Source organism: Gymnogyps californianus, chromosome 29, assembly GCF_018139145.2.
Source record: "Gymnogyps californianus isolate 813 chromosome 29, ASM1813914v2, whole genome shotgun sequence".
NCBI lineage: Eukaryota > Metazoa > Chordata > Aves > Accipitriformes > Cathartidae > Gymnogyps > Gymnogyps californianus.
The window spans coordinates 1,571,644-1,589,329 of record NC_059499.1 but is presented as its reverse complement, the minus strand read 5'-3'; the positions used below and the strand labels follow the sequence as shown (position 1 = coordinate 1,589,329).

Genomic DNA, 17,686 nt, shown 5'->3' with positions numbered 1-17,686 from the left:
TCTATCGTGGTTGTTTGCACAGAGCCACATTTGAATGAAAAATTTGAAGGCTATAAAATCACATTCTAACTAAAGCATATATTGAAATGTCTCAGCATGTACTTTTGAAGTGACTACTATTCAATAATGAAGCACCTGACAAGAGCCGTAAGCTTTTAATAGAGTAATAACACACTATAAATGTATAAAATAGTAACGAGCGTCTGAGAAGTGCTTTGAACTTCTCAGACTATCCAGCGTGGAAAAACGTGAAGACGTATATTTCTGCTTGAGGAAAGGACCACAAAGTAACAAATAAATTCGCTGATATTTTTTCCTTCAAAAGCTGTCCCTTACAATGGGGCTAATAACTTGTTTGTATCTGTTGTGTGCTACAAGACAAGGGTGTCTATCACAAGCTGTTGAACCTCTTACAAGCCCTGTTCGCTAACCCACATACCTGATATGTAACCCTGTGGCTTGAACTTCATTATCAACATATCCCTGGCCGACATGGAAAATCAGAAAAGCAAACTCATACAAATCAACCAAAAGTCAAGTTATTGATGCGATGCGGATTCTTTAATTGGGATGGAAAATGCAATAGGCAGTGACAGCAGGAAACAAAACAACACAGAAACAATGGATCAGAAAGACGAAAACCATAAGGCTTCACCAAGGCACAACCCAGGGCTCCACTCCAAAGATTCCCCCTTCCTATTGCAGATTGCGAGTCTCAGAGGCAGGCAGAGCAGGGGAGACTCTCATCCAAGGATGAGTACAGCTTCGTTATATTGCAGATAGAGGGGAGCTTTTGGAGGCAGTGCTGGAAACCCTGAAGCCGCCAGCTGAAGATCTGAAAGGTTACTCTGTGCAAATAAGCAAGGACCATAAAGTTCAAGTAGCTGCTTTGCCACATCCTGAACAGGAGCTGAAAGCTTTGTTCTGCATCAGCTAGTAGAAGACAAGAGGGGCTACTTGTGGAGACCCAGGGCAGACGCAGCACTGAACACCATGGATACTTGGGGTTTAGCAGGGCCCACAGTTGCCACTGAGGTACCTGTGGCCTCGGGCCCAGCCGCCATATCCGCAACCCCCAAAGCCTCCGTAGCCCCCATAAAGCCCATAGCCTCCATAGCCCCCATAAAGCCCGTAGCCTCCATAGCCTCCATAGCCTCCATAGCCCCCAAGGCCTCCAAAACCACCACGGCCTCCAAAAGTGCCGCCGTAGCCCCCTCCAACGCCGGGGGCTCCCGCCGAGCCAACAACACTGTACTGCGGGAAGGAGCTGAGGATGGGCCCGGGGAAGGTGACCACCGAGGCTGGGGGCTGGATCACCACTGTGGAGTCGGGGCACTGCCGCACGCAGGGCTCGTTGGCGGTGTCAGCCAGCGGGGCTGGGGCAGCCACCCCACAGGAAGGCACACACGGGCTGGAGCAGGGCATCTTTCAGGCAGGCAAGGAGTCCTGGAAAACGCACCAGGGATTAGGCAAGGGTGTGGGGAAGGAGCTGTATTGAGGGAGGCAGGGAGAGATCCCCAAGAGGCTTCCAAGAGCTGGACTTACCCTGTTGATCAGGAGAGTCAAGCGGAGGAAGCTGGATAGAGGGCTGCAAAGCTTTCAGCTCTTTTATACCTACCCAGACTGCCTGGGGCATCGGTCAAGGGGGTGGTGGCGGAAATGCCAGGGAATCATGAAAACAAGCAGACAAGCTTCATGACACTGATTCCATGTGATGCGAGACGATTACATCCCTCTTTATTGGGGACATTGGCATGCAAAGATGCCGTGGAGAGGAAAGAGGTGATGGGAGGGACAGACCGTGACACATCATTACATGAAAGACAAGGCGCTGTTGTAGCTGACCTCACGTCACCAATAAACTGTGATCTGTCCCTAATCCCCCCACTTCGCTTACGTGCCAGAGTCCTGAGCATCTTGCAGAAGTGCTTTGCAATCCTGGGCACAGCCATCACGCCTGTCATTACTTTTCTTTTACAAGCTGGTAAACAGAGGCATTGGAAGGTTGGCAAAGTCATAAGCCATCCCACCTGCTCGGAGTGGCTCCTAAGTGCCCACCATCTCCCAGTGCTGGCCCCTCACAGGGGCGTGTGGCATCTCTAAGCCTTGGACATCCCTGGACCCTTGCTGGGTATTTGGGGCTTGTAGGTCCCCCTGATGAAAATGCAAAGAGTAGGCTGTCTGACATGCCCGTGCCTGCAGAGAATGTGGGCACGTGCAGCCCTGCCTCACTGTGACTGCTCAGGCAGCCAGTCCTGGCACAGTATTCACTGCCCAGCTGAGTAATGAAGTTCCTCCAGAGAGGGCTTGGGGAGGACAACGCTGTGCCATGACCCACACTACTTCAATGAGGACTGGGGCTGCTTCATGGCACCCAGCGTGGGCTGGCACTGGTAATCCCAGGCTGCAAGGCACGTGCTGGCGGTGCAGAGGACGCCAGGCATCGCCCTACAGCCTCAGGGCAGCTTTTTCTGCAAAGGCTCCTGCAGCAGGTCTGTGGCGAGGCATAAAAGCTGTCGCGGCCCCAGGCTTCCCTCACTTCACATACCAACTGCCTTGACTTGCCAGCCTAGGTAAGCTCCCAGCCCTGTTCCTGGCACCAGCCCACAGAGCGCATAGCCCCAGTAGAAGCCAGCCCGGGTGCTGTTGGTGCTACCGAGTTGGGGATGAGAAAGGTCCCTGCCACTGCCTGGCTGAGGAAGGGCATTACTTGCATGCAGTGTGGCCAGGACCACAAGGCAACACTGAAGACTTCCTCGGTGGGCACAGCGGTGGCCCTAATGACGAAGCACTGCAGGATGGGTGGATTTCTTTGGGCCAGGTGCAAGTGGTGGTGGGAGTGTGCAGGAGTGTAGGGTTGGTGTGTGGCAACGGGCTGGAGGCATCATGGAGATGGTAGAGGGAGGTGATGGGGGGATGTGCCCCCGGGCCCCCACCCGACTGGGAGCATTGCAGAGCCCTGACCATGCCAGCAGGTACCCTTAACACAAGCTCTCCCTGTCTTGCAGCTTCACGTCCAGAACCAAAGAATGTCCTGCTCCAGCCTGTGCGTCCCTTCCTGTGGGGTGGCCGCCCCGGCCCCGCTGGCTGACACCGCCAACGAGCCCTGCGTGCGGCAGTGCCCCGACTCCACGGTGGTGATCCAGCCCCCAGCCTCGGTGGTCACCTTCCCCGGGCCCATCCTCAGCTCCTTCCCGCAGTACAGCATTGTTGGCTCGGCAGGAGCCCCTGGCGTTGGAGGGGGCTACGGCGGCACTTTTGGAGGCCGTGGTGGTTTTGGAGGCCTTGGGGGCTATGGAGGCTATGGAGGCTATGGGCTTTATGGGGGCTATGGAGGTTATGGGCTTTATGGGGGCTACGGAGGCTTTGGGGGTTGCGGATATGGCGGCTGGGCCCGAGGCCACAGGTACCTCAGTGGCAACTGTGGGCCCTGCTAAGCCCCACACTGGCTCTGACCACAGATGAAGGAGAGCTCTGGAAAAGCCCCCAACAGATCCTAACACGACGCTCTGTGGAAGGACTTACATGTTGCATTGCTGGGCTCTGGAGCTTGGATGCCTCGTGCCTGCTTGGGGCCCAGCTCTGCCTTCCTCCTGCCCTGCTTGAGCATCCCTTCAAGACTCATTGCCCCTTGATGACAGAGACCTGCACTGGGTGCCTGCTCCTGCAGCACAGCTGATGCTTGCTGTTGCTCTGCCCACTGCCAGGAGACAGGGGAAGGCCCTGGCCAGGGCCCTGCTCTTCTCCCAACTCCCTCCTCCCCTGGAACTGCAATAAAAGCTGTGTTGCATCGCAATGTCGACCCATGGTTTTTCTTCATCCTTCCTTCTTCTTTCCCGCTTCCCCCAAACCTCAGGGCGTGTCGGTCTGGGCTGCTTGAATGTCCCACGGTGGTGCCCTTAGAGCATTTGGTTGGTTTGCTGAGTGTGTTACAACTGATGATGAGAGTCCCAGCTGGATCTTGTAGAGCACATCCCACTGAGCTTCCTCTGGTCTCCCACCACCACCAAACACAATACATTCCCAAAGCCCACTTCAAATACGTGAAAGTGCCATCGGTGTCTTGCAGAAGCTCTTCCAAATGCTTTGCAAAATGAGCATGTCAGGCATTACCTCTTTTTCATGGCGTCTTAACAGCCACATTTGGAGGTCCAGGGAAATGGAGAGACGGCTATGGCATGTACAGGGCTGCTGGCTATGCCCGTGTGCCCAGCTAGAGGTGGGGGACACTGGGAAGGAGTGAGATAAACACAGCCAAGCCTTCCCAAGTTTCCTCTCAGAGCCATGAAACGGCCACGGGTATCCAGTCACATGAAGCACAAAGCTCTTTGAGCAGGAGGTTGGACTGCCTACCCTCCTGAGGTCCCGCCCTTCCCCAGGTATCTTCTGATCGTGTGATCCCAGCACTGCAAGGTGGTCTTGGACAGAGAGAGTTCTGGCCAGAGCCATCAGGAAGAGCAGCGTGGCAGCACATTGGTCACCGCTGGGGAGCTCAAGAAAAGATGTCTCATCCGCAATTGTGAACACAGAGGATGGGACAAAAGGCAGCAAGGTGGCAAGAGCAGGCATTTGTTTATTTCCACCACCCGAACTGAAGTTTGCACGTCTTCTCTTCCCCTCGAGGTTTTTTTCCATCTCTGCCCATCCTTACATCTGGCCAGGTTCCCCTGCACCAACTCTGGGCTGTCCACCAGGTCCTGGCTCACGTGGTGTCCCCTGTGTGTTTGCTGAGGGCACACTGGTGGAAGGGGATTTTGGTGACCCCGTCACGGCTTCTGTGGCTGGGTGCTTTGCGGAGGTACGGCAGCGCAGACTACTTTGTGGGCTGTGTGCGAGGAAGGGAAGCAAAGGGCCAGCAAAGCCTGGTCCAGAGCACTGGGCTGTGGGAAGCTCTCCTGTCGTTCCTGGGCAGAGCCGTGTCCCCGGGCAGCAGGTGGGTGACATAGGGAATCCCGGGAAGAGCTTGTGCTCCAGCAGGGGGTTCAAGACGGGGCCAAAAGTGCTCCAAGGAGCAGTGGAAGAGGGAGGGAAATGAGGAGGAGGAGGTGGTGCAGGGATGCAGGAATGTGGAGGGGATGGAGGCATGGCAGTTGGGGAGGTGCTGGGGGTTGCTCACCCTCTCCCCTATCGACCCATGGCCTCCCAAGTGGCTCTGCCGTGGGCCTTTGCCGTTGGCGTGGCTCCGTTGGCATCCCTATCCCCACAGCCCCGGGATACACGCAGCCCATGGGGAATGGCCAGAGTGGGTGGTAAACTCACTGTGAGGCCCCAGAGCTCTTCTTGGGCTGCAGAGTGCAGGAGCCCAAAGTGGTGAGAAGACAGGGAGGGCAAAGAGGGAGAAGCTGTTGTTGAAGGAGATGGGCACGGCCCCCACTGCAGACGGCCGTCTGGTGGAGGGACGTGCTGCCAGGGGCAGGCAGGAGGAAGGGAGGCAGCTCCCGTAGATGCCCCTGACAAGGCCCTGGGTGGGAGCTGGCTAGGACAGCCCAGGGAGGATGAAGAAAGAATGAAGGATGAAGAAAAACCATGGGTCAACATTGCAATGCAACACAACTTTTATTGTAGTTCCAAGGGAGGAGGCAGTTGGGAGAAGAGCAGGGCCCTGGCAGTGGGCAGCCCACATCTCCTGGCAGCAGGCAGAGTGAGAGTGAGCATCAGCCGTGCCACAGGAGCAGGCACCCAGTGCGGGTATTTGTCATCAAGGCTCAACGAGCTTTGAAGGGATGAATAGCTGGGAGGAGGAAGGCAGAGTTGGGCCCCAAGCAGGCACGAGGCATCCAAGCTCCAGAGCCCAGCAATGTAACGTGTAAGTCCTTCCACAGAGCGTCGTGTTAGGATCTGTTGGGGGCTTTTCCGGAGCTCTCCTTCATCTGTGGTCAGAGCCAGTGTGGGGCTTAGCAGGGCCCACAGTTGCCACTGAGGTACCTGTGGCCTCGGCGCCAGCCGCCATATCCGCAACCCCCAAAGCCTCCGTAGCCCCCATAAAGCCCATAACCTCCATAGCCCCCATAAAGCCCATAGCCTCCATAGCCTCCATAGCCCCCAAGGCCTCCAAAACCACCACGGCCTCCAAAAGTGCCGCCGTAGCCCCCTCCAACGCCGGGGGCTCCCGCCGAGCCAACAACGCTGTACTGCGGGAAGGAGCTGAGGATGGGCCCGGGGAAGGTGACCACCGAGGCTGGGGGCTGGATCACCACTGTGGAGTCGGGGCACTGCCGCACGCAGGGCTCGTTGGCGGTGTCAGCCAGCGGGGCCGGGGCGGCCACCCCACAGGAAGGCACACACAGGCTGGAGCAGGGCATCTTTCAGGCAGGCAAGGAGTCCTGGAAAACGCACCAGGGATTAGGCAAGGGTGTGGGGAAGGAGCTGTATTGAGGGAGGCAGGGAGAGATCCCCAAGAGGCTTCCAAGAGCTGGACTTACCCTGTTGATCAGGAGAGTCAAGCGGAGGAAGCTGGATAGAGGGCTGCAAAGCTTTCAGCTCTTTTATACCTACCCAGACTGCCTGGGGCATCGGTCAAGGGGGTGGTGGCGGAAACGCCAGGGAATCATGAAAACAAGCAGACAAGCTTCATGGCACTGATTCCATGTGATGCGAGACGATTACATCCCTCTTTATTGGGGACATTGGCATGCAAAGATGCCGTGGAGAGGAAAGAGGTGATGGGAGGGACAGACCGTGACACATCATTACATAAAAGACAAAGCACTGCTGTAGCTGAACTCACAGCACCAATAAACCGCGTTCTGTCCCTAATCCCCCACTTCGCCTATGTAGAAGATTCCTGAGCATCTTGCAGAAGTGCTTTGCAATCCTGGGCACAGCCATCACACCTGTCATTACCTCTCTTTTACAGGGTGATAAACAGAGGCACTGGGAGGTTGGGCAAAGGAAGAAGCCATTCCACACATCACGGTCGAGGTGACTTCCAAACGCCCACCATCTCCGAACGCCAGCAACAGCTGCACATCTCATCGTCTTGCTGTCCAGAGACATCTCTATTAATTGCCCACCTCTAAGGCTCTGGAGGACATTGGGATTTTTAGGTCCCAGTTTCACTTGGTAGCCATGCAAAGAATAGAGGAGACGGGTCCTATATGTGGAAAACCACAAATGCACAGGGGGCTGGTAGAGATATAATGGGCATGGCAGTGGGATAGAGCATGGGAGATCTCTGAGAGGGGGGATGTATATGGAGGAGCAGAAGGGCAGCAACGGGACTAGGTCACTGTCAGCTCCTTCAGCCTCATGCCTGAGAGCATGGTCCTCCCTGAGCCCTCTCTGGAGGGACTTGATTACTCAACTGGGCATTGAGGACTGGGCCAGGAGAGCCTGGCTGAGCACCCACAGAGAGCCAGGCTGCACATGGCCACACTCCTCACAGGCACAGGCATGTTGGGCACTGCTGGCTCTGAGTGTGTGGCTGGGCTGCTGCTGAGTGTGGCGTGGTTGGGCACAGCAATCATCTCCAAGATGCCCAGGATTCTTCTACACAAAGTGAAGGATTAGGGATAAATCAGGGTTTATTGGTGCCGCAAGTTCAGCTACAGCAACACCTTGTCTTTCATGTAATGATGTGTCATGGTCTGTCCCTCCCACCACCTCTTTCTTCTCCAGGGCACATATGTACACCAATGTCCCCAGTGAGGAGGCATATAATTGTCTCACATCACTATCTGTGTCATGAAGCTTGTCTGCTTGAATTCATAATTACCTGGGGGTTTTGCAACCACCCCCGTGGCTGATGCCCTGGGCAGTCTGGGTATGTATAAAAGAGCTGAGGGCTTCACAGCCCTCTATCCAGCTTCCTCCGCTTGACTCTCCTGGTCATTGTGGTAAGTCCAAGTCTTACCTCCATCTCTCCTTCCTCAGCAGCGGCTTTCTCAAGGTATCTTTTGCTGTGTGCTCCTGCAGGCTTTCATAGTGCATAGTTAGAATGTGATGATGCTGTTTGAGAGCTATGGAAAGGATGGAAATTTAAAGTTGAATGCTCTGAGTATACCAATGGACTCAAGTCCGTTGGGAGTCTGGTGATGTTCCACCTGCTTTGGATGAGGGAGTCTCTCCTCACTCCCATGGGCAACTCAGGCCCAGGGAGCATGAGGGGAGCAAGGGGTTTAAACCAGTATTTCAACTCTGGAACGTGTGTTTTGCTCTGACTACCTGAGATGATCCAGAGCATGGCCTGGGACACAGGTTCCAAGCGTGAAATAGCCAGGAGGGATTTGGGATCAGGCCTTGCATTGAGCCGTAGCTCTGCCTTGTCTTGCAGCTTTACCTACCGAACCGAAGGATGTCCTGCTCCAGCCTGTGTGTGCCTTCCTGTGGGGTGGCCGCCCCGGCCCCGCTGGCTGACACCGCCAACGAGCCCTGCGTGCGGCAGTGCCCCGACTCCACGGTGGTGATCCAGCCCCCAGCCTCGGTGGTCACCTTCCCCGGGCCCATCCTCAGCTCCTTCCCGCAGTACAGCGTTGTTGGCTCGGCGGGAGCCCCCGGCGTTGGAGGGGGCTACGGCGGCACTTTTGGAGGCCGTGGTGGTTTTGGAGGCCTTGGGGGCTATGGAGGCTATGGAGGCTATGGGCTTTATGGGGGCTATGGAGGTTATGGGCTTTATGGGGGCTACGGAGGCTTTGGGGGTTGCGGATATGGCGGCTGGGCCCGAGGCCACAGGTACCTCAGTGGCAACTGTGGGCCCTGCTAAGCCCCACACTGGCTCTGACCACAGATGAAGGAGAGCTCTGGAAAAGCCCCCAACAGATCCTAACATGACGCTCTGTGGAAGGACTTACATGTTGCATTGCTGGGCTCTGGAGCTTGGATGCCTCGTGCCTGCTTGGGGCCCAGCTCTGCCTTCCTCCTGCCCTGCTTGAGCATCCCTTCAAGACTCGTTGCCCCTTGATGACTGAGACCTGCACTGGGTGCCTGCTCCTGTGGCACGGCTGATGCTCATTGTAGCTCTGCCCGTTACCAGGAGATGTGAGCTGCCCTTGGCCAGGGCCCTGCTCTTCTCCCAACTCCCTCCTCCCCTGGAACTGCAATAAAAGCTGTGTTGCATCGCAATGTCGACCCATGGTTTTTCTTCATCCTTCCTTCTTCTTTCCCGCTTCCCCCAAACCTCAGGGCGTGTCGGTCTGGGCTGCTTGAATGTCCCACGGTGGTGCCCTTAGAGCATTTGGTTGGTTTGCTGAGTGTGTTACAACTGATGATGAGAGTCCCAGCTGGATCTTGTAGAGCACATCCCACTGAGCTTCCTCTGGTCTCCCACCACCACCAAACACAATACATTCCCAAAGCCCACTTCAAATACATGAAAGTGCCATCGGTGTCTTGCAGAACAAAACCAGCATGTCAGGCATTACCTCCTTTTCATGGCTTCTTAACGGCCACATTTGGAGGTCCAGGGAAATGGAGAGACGGCTATGGCATGTACAGGGCCGCTGGCCATGCCCGTGTGCCCAGCTAGAGGTGGGGGGCACTGGGAAGGGGTGAGATAAACACAGCCAAGCCTTCCCAAGTTTCCTCTCAGAGCCATGAAACGGCCACGGGTATCCAGTCACATGAAGCACAAAGCTCTTTGAGCAGGAGGTTGGACTGCCTACCCTCCTGAGGTCCCGCCCTTCCCCAGGTATCTTCTGATCGTGTGATCCCAGCACTGCAAGGTGGTCTTGGACAGAGAGAGTTCTGGCCAGAGCCATCAGGAAGAGCAGCGTGGCAGCACATTGGTCACCGCTGGGGAGCTCAAGAAAAGATGTCTCATCCGCAATTGTGAACACAGAGGATGGGACAAAAGGCAGCAATGTGGCAAGAGCAGGCATTTGTTTTTTTCCACCACCCGAACTGAAGTTTGCACGTCTTCTCTTCCCCTCGAGGTTTTTTTCCATCTCTGCCCATCCTTACATCTGGCCAGGTTCCCCTGCACCAACTCTGGGCTGTCCACCAGGTCCTGGCTCACGTGTTTGCTGAGGGCACACTGGTGGAAGGGGATTTTGGTGACCCTGTCACAGCTGCTATGGCTGGGTGCTTTGCGGAGGTACGGCAGTGCAGACTACTTTGTGGGCTGTGTGCGAGGAAGGGAAGCAAAGGGCCAGCAAAGCCTGCTCCAGAGCACTGGGCTGTGGGAAGCTCTCCTGTCGTTCCTGGGCAGAGCCGTGTCCCCGGGCAGTGGGTGGGTGACACAGGGAATCCCGGGAAGAGCTTGTGCTCCAGCAGTGGGTTCAAGACGGGGCCAAAAGTGCTCCAAGGAGCAGTGGAAGAGGGAGGAAAATGAGGAGGAGGAGGTGGTGCAGGGATGCAGGAATGTGGAGGGGATGGAGGCATGGCAGTTGGGGAGGTGCTGGGGGTTGCTCACCCTCTCCCCTATCGACCCATGGCCTCCCAAGTGGCTCTGCCGTGGGCCTTTGCCGTTGGCGTGGCTCCGTTGGCATCCCTATCCCCACAGCCCTGGGAGACACGCAGCCCATGGGGAATGGCCAGAGTGGGTGGTAAACTCACTGTGAGGCCCCAGAGCTGCTCTTGGGCTGCAGAGTGCAGGAGCCCAAAGTGGTGAGAAGACAGGGAGGGCAAAGAGGGAGAAGCTGTTGTTGAAGGAGATGGGCACGGCCCCCACTGCAGACGGCCGTCTGGTGGAGGGACGTGCTGCCAGGGGCAGGCAGGAGGAAGGGAGGCAGCTCCCGTAGGTGCCCCTGACAAGGCCCTGGGTGGGAGCTGGCTAGGACAGCCCAGGGAGGATGAAGAAAGAATGAAGGATGAAGAAAAACCATGGGTCAACATTGCAATGCAACACAACTTTTATTGTAGTTCCAAGGGAGGAGGCAGTTGGGAGAAGAGCAGGGCCCTGGCAGTGGGCAGCCCACATCTCCTGGCAGCAGGCAGAGTGAGAGTGAGCATCAGCCGTGCCACAGGAGCAGGCACCCAGTGCGGGTATTTGTCATCAAGGGGCAACGAGCTTTGAAGGATGAATAGCTGGGAGGAGGAAGGCAGAGTTGGGCCCCAAGCAGGCACGAGGCATCCAAGCTCCAGAGCCCAGCAATGTAACATGTAAGTCCTTCCACAGAGCGTCGTGTTAGGATCTGTTGGGGGCTTTTCTGGAGCTCTTCTTCATCTGTGGTCAGAGCCAGTGTGGGGCTTAGCAGGGCCCACAGTTGCCACTGAGGTACCTGTGGCCTCGGCGCCAGCCACCGTATCCGCAACCCCCAAAGCCTCCGTAGCCCCCATAAAGCCCATAGCCTCCATAGCCCCCATAAAGCCCATAGCCTCCATAGCCTCCATAGCCCCCAAGGCCTCCAAAACCACCACGGCCTCCAAAAGTGCCGCCGTAGCCCCCTCCAACGCCGGGGGCTCCCGCTGAGCCAACAACGCTGTACTGCGGGAAGGAGCTGAGGATGGGCCCGGGGAAGGTGACCACCGAGGCTGGGGGCTGGATCACCACCGTGGAGTCGGGGCACTGCCGCACGCAGGGCTCGTTGGCGGTGTCAGCCAGCGGGGCCGGGGCGGCCACCCCACAGGAAGGCACACACAGGCTGGAGCAGGACATCTTTCAGGCAGGCAAGGAGTCCTGGAAAACACACCAGGGATTAGGCAAGGGTGTGGGGAAGGAGCTGTATCGAGGGAGGCAGGGAGAAATCCCCAAGAGGCTTCCAAGAGCTGGACTTACCCTGTTGATCAGGAGAGTCAAGCGGAGGAAGCTGGATAGAGGGCTGCAAAGCTTTCAGCTCTTTTATACATGTCCTAGACTGCCTGGGGCATCGGTCAAGGGGGTGGTGGCGGAAACGCCAGGGAATCATGAAAACAAGCAGACAAGCTTCATGACACTGATTCCATGTGATGCGAGACAATTATATCCCTCTTCATTGGGGACATTGGCGTGCTCACGTGCCGTAGAGAGGAAAGAGGTGATGGGAGGGACAGACCGTGACACATCATTACATGATAGACATGATGCTTCTGTAGCTGACCTGGCGCCACCAATAAACCGCGTTCTGTCCCTAATCTCCCCACTTTGCTTACGTGCCAGAGTCCTGAGCATCTTGCAGAAGTGCTTTGCAATCCTGGGCACAGCCATCACGCCTGTCATTACCTCCCTTTTACAAGCTGGTAAACAGGAGAACCGGGAGGCTGGGCAAAGGGAGAAGCCATTCCACATGCTCGGCATGACTCCCAAAGGCCCCCCGTCTCCCAATGCCCGTGAGCGCTGGGGGCCTTTTGGGGCAACAGGTCAGGAGCATCCCTAAGCCTTGGCCATCTCCATGCCCCTGTTTGATAGGGTGTATTTGGGGCTGGCCGATTAACAGCCAGGCAAAGAGCAGGGACGCTCTTTGCTGTGTGGGGTGAAGACCCATACATGAGGGGGCTCAACACACACGTAGGTGGGGAGCAGTGAGATAAGGCAGCAGGGTCATGTGTGAGGGGGAGACGTGCACAGAGGAGCTGGAGGGCAGGAAGGGTACCAGGACACTCTCAGCTTCCTTGGCCACGTGTCTGTGGGTATAGTCCTCCCCAAGCCCTCTCTGGAGGGATTTGATTATTCAGCTGGGAGTTGAGGCCTGTGCCAGGAGCACCCCCAGAGAGCCAGGCCGCACGTGGCAATGTTCCTCTGTAGGCAGGGGCACGCTTGGCAGCACTGGCTCTGGGTGCATGGCTGGGCTGCTGCTGAGTGCTATGTCTGCAGAAGCAGCAGCCTGGTCTGGCATGGTTGGACACAGCAATCTTCGGCAAGATGCTGAGGACGTTGGCATGTAAGTAAACTGAGGGGACTGGGGACAGATAGGGGTTTATTGGTGCTGCCAGGTCAGCTACAGCAGGGCACATGAGCACGCCAATGTTCCCAGTGGAGAGGGATATAATTGTCTTGCATCACAATCTGTGTCATGAAGCTTGTCTGCTTGTTTTCATGATTCCCTGGCGTTTCCGCCACCACCCCCTTGACCGATGCCCCAGGCAGTCTGGGTAGGTATAAAAGAGCTGAAAGCTTTGCAGCCCTCTATCCAGCTTCCTCCGCTTGACTCTCCTGATCAACAGGGTAAGTCCAGCTCTTGGAAGCCTCTTGGGGATCTCTCCCTGCCTCCCTCGATACAGCTCCTTCCCCACACCCTTGCCTAATCCCTGGTGCGTTTTCCAGGACTCCTTGCCTGCCTGAAAGATGCCCTGCTCCAGCCTGTGTGTGCCTTCCTGTGGGGTGGCCGCCCCGGCCCCGCTGGCTGACACCGCCAACGAGCCCTGCGTGCGGCAGTGCCCCGACTCCACAGTGGTGATCCAGCCCCCAGCCTCGGTGGTCACCTTCCCCGGGCCCATCCTCAGCTCCTTCCCACAGTACAGCGTTGTTGGCTCGGCGGGAGCCCCGGCGTTGGAGGGGGCTACGGCGGCACTTTTGGAGGCCGTGGTGGTTTTGGAGGCCTTGGGGGCTATGGAGGCTATGGAGGCTATGGGCTTTATGGAGGCTATGGAGGTTATGGGCTTTATGGGGGCTACGGAGGCTTTGGGGGTTGCGGATATGGCGGCTGGGCCCGAGGCCACAGGTACCTCAGTGGCAACTGTGGGCCCTGCTAAGCCCCACACTGGCTCTGACCACAGATGAAGAAGAGCTCCAGAAAAGCCCCCAACAGATCCTAACACAACGCTCTGTGGAAGGACTTACATGTTGCATTGCTGGGCTCTGGAGCTTGGATGCCTCGTGCCTGCTTGGGGCCCAGCTCTGCCTTCCTCCTGCCCTGCTTGAGCATCCCTTCAAGACTCGTTGCCCCTTGATGACTGAGACCTGCACTGGGTGCCTGCTCCTGTGGCACGGCTGATGCTCGCTGTAGCTCTGCCCACTGCCAGGAGACAGGGGAAGGCCCTGGCCAGGGCCCTGCTCTTCTCCCAACTCCCTCCTCCCCTGGAACTGCAATAAAAGCTGTGTTGCATTGCAATGTTGACCCATGGTTTTTCTTCATCCTTCCTTCTTCTTTCCCGCTTCCCCCAAACCTCAGGGCGTGTCGGTCTGGGCTGCTTGAATGTCCCACGGTGGTGCCCTTAGAGCATTTGGTTGGTTTGCTGAGTGTGTTACAACTGATGATGAGAGTCCCAGCTGGATCTTGTAGAGCACATCCCACTGAGCTTCCTCTGGTCTCCCACCACCACCAAACACTGTACACTCCCAAAGCCCACTTCAAATACGTGAAAGTGCCATCGGTGTCTTGCAGAACAAAACCAGCATGTCAGGCATTACCCCCTTTTCATGGCTTCTTAACGGCCACATTTGGAGGTCCAGGGAAATGGAGAGACAGCTACTGCATGTACAGGGCTGCTGGCCATGCCCGTGTGCCCAGCTAGAGGTGGGGGGCACTGGGAAGGAGTGAGATAAACACAGCCAAGCCTTCCCAAGTTTCCTCTCAGAGCCATGAAACGGCCACGGGTATCCAGTCACATGAAGCACAAAGCTCTTTGAGCAGGAGGTTGGACTGCCTACCCTCCTGAGGTCCCGCCCTTCCCCAGGTATCTTCTGATCGTGTGATCCCAGCACTGCAAGGTGGTCTTGGACAGAGAGAGTTCTGGCCAGAGCCATCAGGAAGAGCAGCGTGGCAGCACATTGGTCACCGCTGGGGAGCTCAAGAAAAGTTGGGTCATCCATCCCCATATCTACCCAGATTCCTCTGCACTGACCATCGGCCATCTGCCATGTTCCGGCTCATGTGTGTGCCCTTCATTTCAGCTGAGGGCACAGTGGTGGAAGGGGATTTTGGTGACCCTGTCACAGCTGCTATGGCTGGGTGCTTTGTGGGGGTATGGCAGTGCAGATTACTTTGTGGGCTGGTGTGGGAGGAAGGGAAGCTGTGCTGGTTTCGCCTGGGACAGAGTTAACTTTCTTTTTAGTAGCTGGTACAGTGCTGTGTTTTGGATTTAGTGTGAGAATGATGTTGATAACACGCTGATGTTTTAGTTGTTGCTAAGTAGCGCTTATCCTAAGCCAAGGACTTTTCAGTTTCCTATGCTCTGCCAGCAAGCAGGTGTGCAAAAAGCTGGGAGGGAGCATGGCCAGGGCAGCTGACCTGAACAAGCCAAAGGGGTATTCCATACCATGGAACTTCATGCCTAGTATATAAACAGGGGGGAGTTGGCCAGTAGGGGCAGATCGTGGCTCAGAAACTAACTGGGCATTGGTCAGTGGGTGGTGAGCAATTGCATTGTGCATCACTGTTTTTATTCTTCCCCCCCCCCTTTCTTTTTTTGTTATATTCCTTTTCATTACTATTATTATTATATTTCATTATTACTATTGCTAGTATTATATTTTACTTTAGTTATTAAACTGTTCTTATCTCAATTCACGAGTTTTACTTTTTTTTTTTTCCTTTGCTCCTCCTCACCCCACTGGGAGGGGGGGAGGGGGAAATGGCTTCGTGGTTCTTAGTTGTTGGCTGGGGTTAAACCACGAAAGAAGCAAAAGGCCAGCAAAGCCTGCTCCAGAGCACTGGGCTGTGGGAAGCTCTCCTGTCGTTCCTGGGCAGAGCCGTGTCCCCGGGCAGCGGTGGGTGACATAGGGAATCCCGGGAAGAGCTTGTGCTCCAGCAGTGGGTTCAAGACGGGGCCAAAAGTGCTCCAAGGAGCAGTGGAAGAGGGAGGAAAACGAGGAGGAGGAGGTGGTGCAGGGATGCAGGAATGTGGAGGGGATGGAGGCATGGCAGTTGGGGAGGTGCTGGGGGTTGCTCACCCTCTCCCCTATCGACCCATGGCCTCCCAAGTGGCTCTGCCGTGGGCCTTTGCCGTTGGCGTGGCTCCGTTGGCATCCCTATCCCCACAGCCCTGGGATACACGCAGCCCATGGGGAATGGCCAGAGTGGGTGGTAAACTCACTGTGAGGCCCCAGAGCTGCTCTTGGGCTGCAGAGTGCAGGAGCCCAAAGTGGTGAGAAGACAGGGAGGGCAAAGAGGGAGAAGCTGTTGTTGAAGGAGATGGGCACGGCCCCCACTGCAGACGGCCGTCTGGTGGAGGGACGTGCTGCCAGGGGCAGGCAGGAGGAAGGGAGGCAGCTCCCGTAGGTGCCCCTGACAAGGCCCTGGGTGGGAGCTGGCTAGGACAGCCCAGGGAGCCAAGGCTGCCACTCAGGGTATTGGGTATGGAGGAAGGATGAAGAAAAACCATGGGTCAACATTGCGATGCAACACAGCTTTTATTGCAGTTCCAGGGGAGGAGGGAGTTGGGAGAAGAGCAGGGCCCTGGCCAGGGCCTTCCCCTGTCTCCTGGCAGCAGGCAGAGTGAGAGTGAGCATCAGCCGTGCCACAGGAGCAGGCACCCAGTGCAGGTCTCAGTCATCAAGGGTCAGTGAGCTTTGAAGGGATGAATAGTTGGACAGGAGGAAGGCAGAGTTGGGCCCCAAGCAGGCACGAGGCATCCAGTCTCTGCAGCCTAGCAATGCTAAAGGGATGTCGTTCTTTCGGGTGTCGTGTTGGGATGTGTCGGGGGTTTTTCCAGAGCTCTCCTTCACCTGTTGTCAGACGCCGTGTGGGGCTTAGCAGGGCCCACAGTTGCCACTGAGGTACCTGTGGCCTCGGGCCCAGCCGCCATATCCGCAACCCCCAAAGCCTCCGTAGCCCCCATAAAGCCCATAGCCTCCAGTAGCCCCCATAAAGCCCATAGCCTCCATAGCCTCCATAGCCTCCATAGCCCCCAAGGCCTCCAAAACCACCACGGCCTCCAAAAGTGCCGCCGTAGCCCCCTCCAACGCCGGGGGCTCCCGCCGAGCCAACAACGCTGTACTGTGGGAAGGAGCTGAGGATGGGCCCGGGGAAGGTGACCACCGAGGCTGGGGGCTGGATCACCACCGTGGAGTCGGGGCACTGCCGCACGCAGGGCTCGTTGGCGGTGTCAGCCAGCGGGGCCGGGGCGGCCACCCCACAGGAAGGCACACACAGGCTGGAGCAGGGCATCTTTCAGGCAGGCAAGGAGTCCTGGAAAACACACCAGGGATTAGGCAAGGGTGTGGGGAAGGAGCTGTATTGAGGGAGGCAGGGAGAGATCCCCAAGAGGCTTCCAAGAGCTGGACTTACCCTGTTGATCAGGAGAGTCAAGCGGAGGAAGCTGGATAGAGGGCTGCAAAGCTTTCAGCTCTTTTATACCTACCCAGACTGCCTGGGGCATCGGTCAAGGGGGTGGTGGCGGAAACGCCAGGGAATCATGAAAACAAGCAGACAAGCTTCATGACACAGATTGTGATGCAAGACAATTATATCCCTCTCCACTGGGAACATTGGCGTGCTCATGTGCCCTGCTGTAGCTGACCTGGCAGCACCAATAAACCCCTATCTGTCCCCAGTCCCCTCAGTTTACTTACATGCCAACGTCCTCAGCATCTTGCCGAAGATTGCTGTGTCCAACCATGCCAGACCAGGCTGCTGCTTCTGCAGACATAGCACTCAGCAGCAGCCCAGCCATGCACCCAGAGCCAGTGCTGCCAAGCGTGCCCCTGCCTACAGAGGAACATTGCCACGTGCGGCCTGGCTCTCTGGGGGTGCTCCTGGCACAGGCCTCAACTCCCAGCTGAATAATCAAATCCCTCCAGAGAGGGCTTGGGGAGGACTATACCCACAGACACGTGGCCAAGGAAGCTGAGAGTGTCCTGGTACCCTTCCTGCCCTCCAGCTCCTCTGTGCACGTCTCCCCCTCACACATGACCCTGCTGCCTTATCTCACTGCTCCCCACCTACGTGTGTGT

The 17,686-nt window shown here is 56.7% G+C and overlaps 5 protein-coding genes and 2 pseudogenes across 5 annotated transcripts; 3 read left to right on the top strand and 4 right to left on the bottom strand.

The window, feature by feature from the left end:
- Positions 1–1,008: 1,008 nt before the first annotated feature.
- Positions 1,009–1,425, bottom strand: LOC127026833 (claw keratin-like). Its single transcript, XM_050912136.1, has one exon. The coding sequence runs from the start codon at positions 1,423–1,425 to the stop codon at positions 1,009–1,011; it is 417 nt and encodes a 138-aa protein (XP_050768093.1).
- A 1,604-nt stretch (positions 1,426–3,029) lies between these two features.
- On the top strand, positions 3,030–3,437 carry LOC127026839 (claw keratin-like). Its single transcript, XM_050912140.1, has one exon. It carries the CDS (start codon positions 3,030–3,032, stop codon positions 3,435–3,437), a length of 408 nt encoding a protein of 135 aa, XP_050768097.1.
- A 2,457-nt stretch (positions 3,438–5,894) lies between these two features.
- On the bottom strand, positions 5,895–6,302 carry LOC127026842 (claw keratin-like). Its single transcript, XM_050912143.1, has one exon. The coding sequence runs from the start codon at positions 6,300–6,302 to the stop codon at positions 5,895–5,897; it is 408 nt and encodes a 135-aa protein (XP_050768100.1).
- Positions 6,303–8,293: 1,991 nt separating this feature from the next.
- On the top strand, positions 8,294–8,701 carry LOC127026837 (claw keratin-like). Its single transcript, XM_050912138.1, has one exon. It carries the CDS (start codon positions 8,294–8,296, stop codon positions 8,699–8,701), a length of 408 nt encoding a protein of 135 aa, XP_050768095.1.
- A 2,424-nt stretch (positions 8,702–11,125) lies between these two features.
- On the bottom strand, positions 11,126–11,533 carry LOC127026838 (claw keratin-like). The gene has a single exon (XM_050912139.1). The coding sequence runs from the start codon at positions 11,531–11,533 to the stop codon at positions 11,126–11,128; it is 408 nt and encodes a 135-aa protein (XP_050768096.1).
- A 1,605-nt stretch (positions 11,534–13,138) lies between these two features.
- On the top strand, positions 13,139–13,545 carry LOC127026836 (claw keratin-like; annotated as a pseudogene).
- Positions 13,546–16,483: 2,938 nt separating this feature from the next.
- On the bottom strand, positions 16,484–16,901 carry LOC127026834 (claw keratin-like; annotated as a pseudogene).
- Between the last annotated feature and the right edge of the window lie 785 nt (positions 16,902–17,686).

Coding starts and splice junctions, on each gene's coding strand:
- LOC127026833 (XM_050912136.1), bottom strand. CDS start 1,425: ATGCCCTGCTCCAGCCCGTGTGTGCCTTCCTGTGGGGTGGCTGCCCCA.
- LOC127026839 (XM_050912140.1), top strand. CDS start 3,030: ATGTCCTGCTCCAGCCTGTGCGTCCCTTCCTGTGGGGTGGCCGCCCCG.
- LOC127026842 (XM_050912143.1), bottom strand. CDS start 6,302: ATGCCCTGCTCCAGCCTGTGTGTGCCTTCCTGTGGGGTGGCCGCCCCG.
- LOC127026837 (XM_050912138.1), top strand. CDS start 8,294: ATGTCCTGCTCCAGCCTGTGTGTGCCTTCCTGTGGGGTGGCCGCCCCG.
- LOC127026838 (XM_050912139.1), bottom strand. CDS start 11,533: ATGTCCTGCTCCAGCCTGTGTGTGCCTTCCTGTGGGGTGGCCGCCCCG.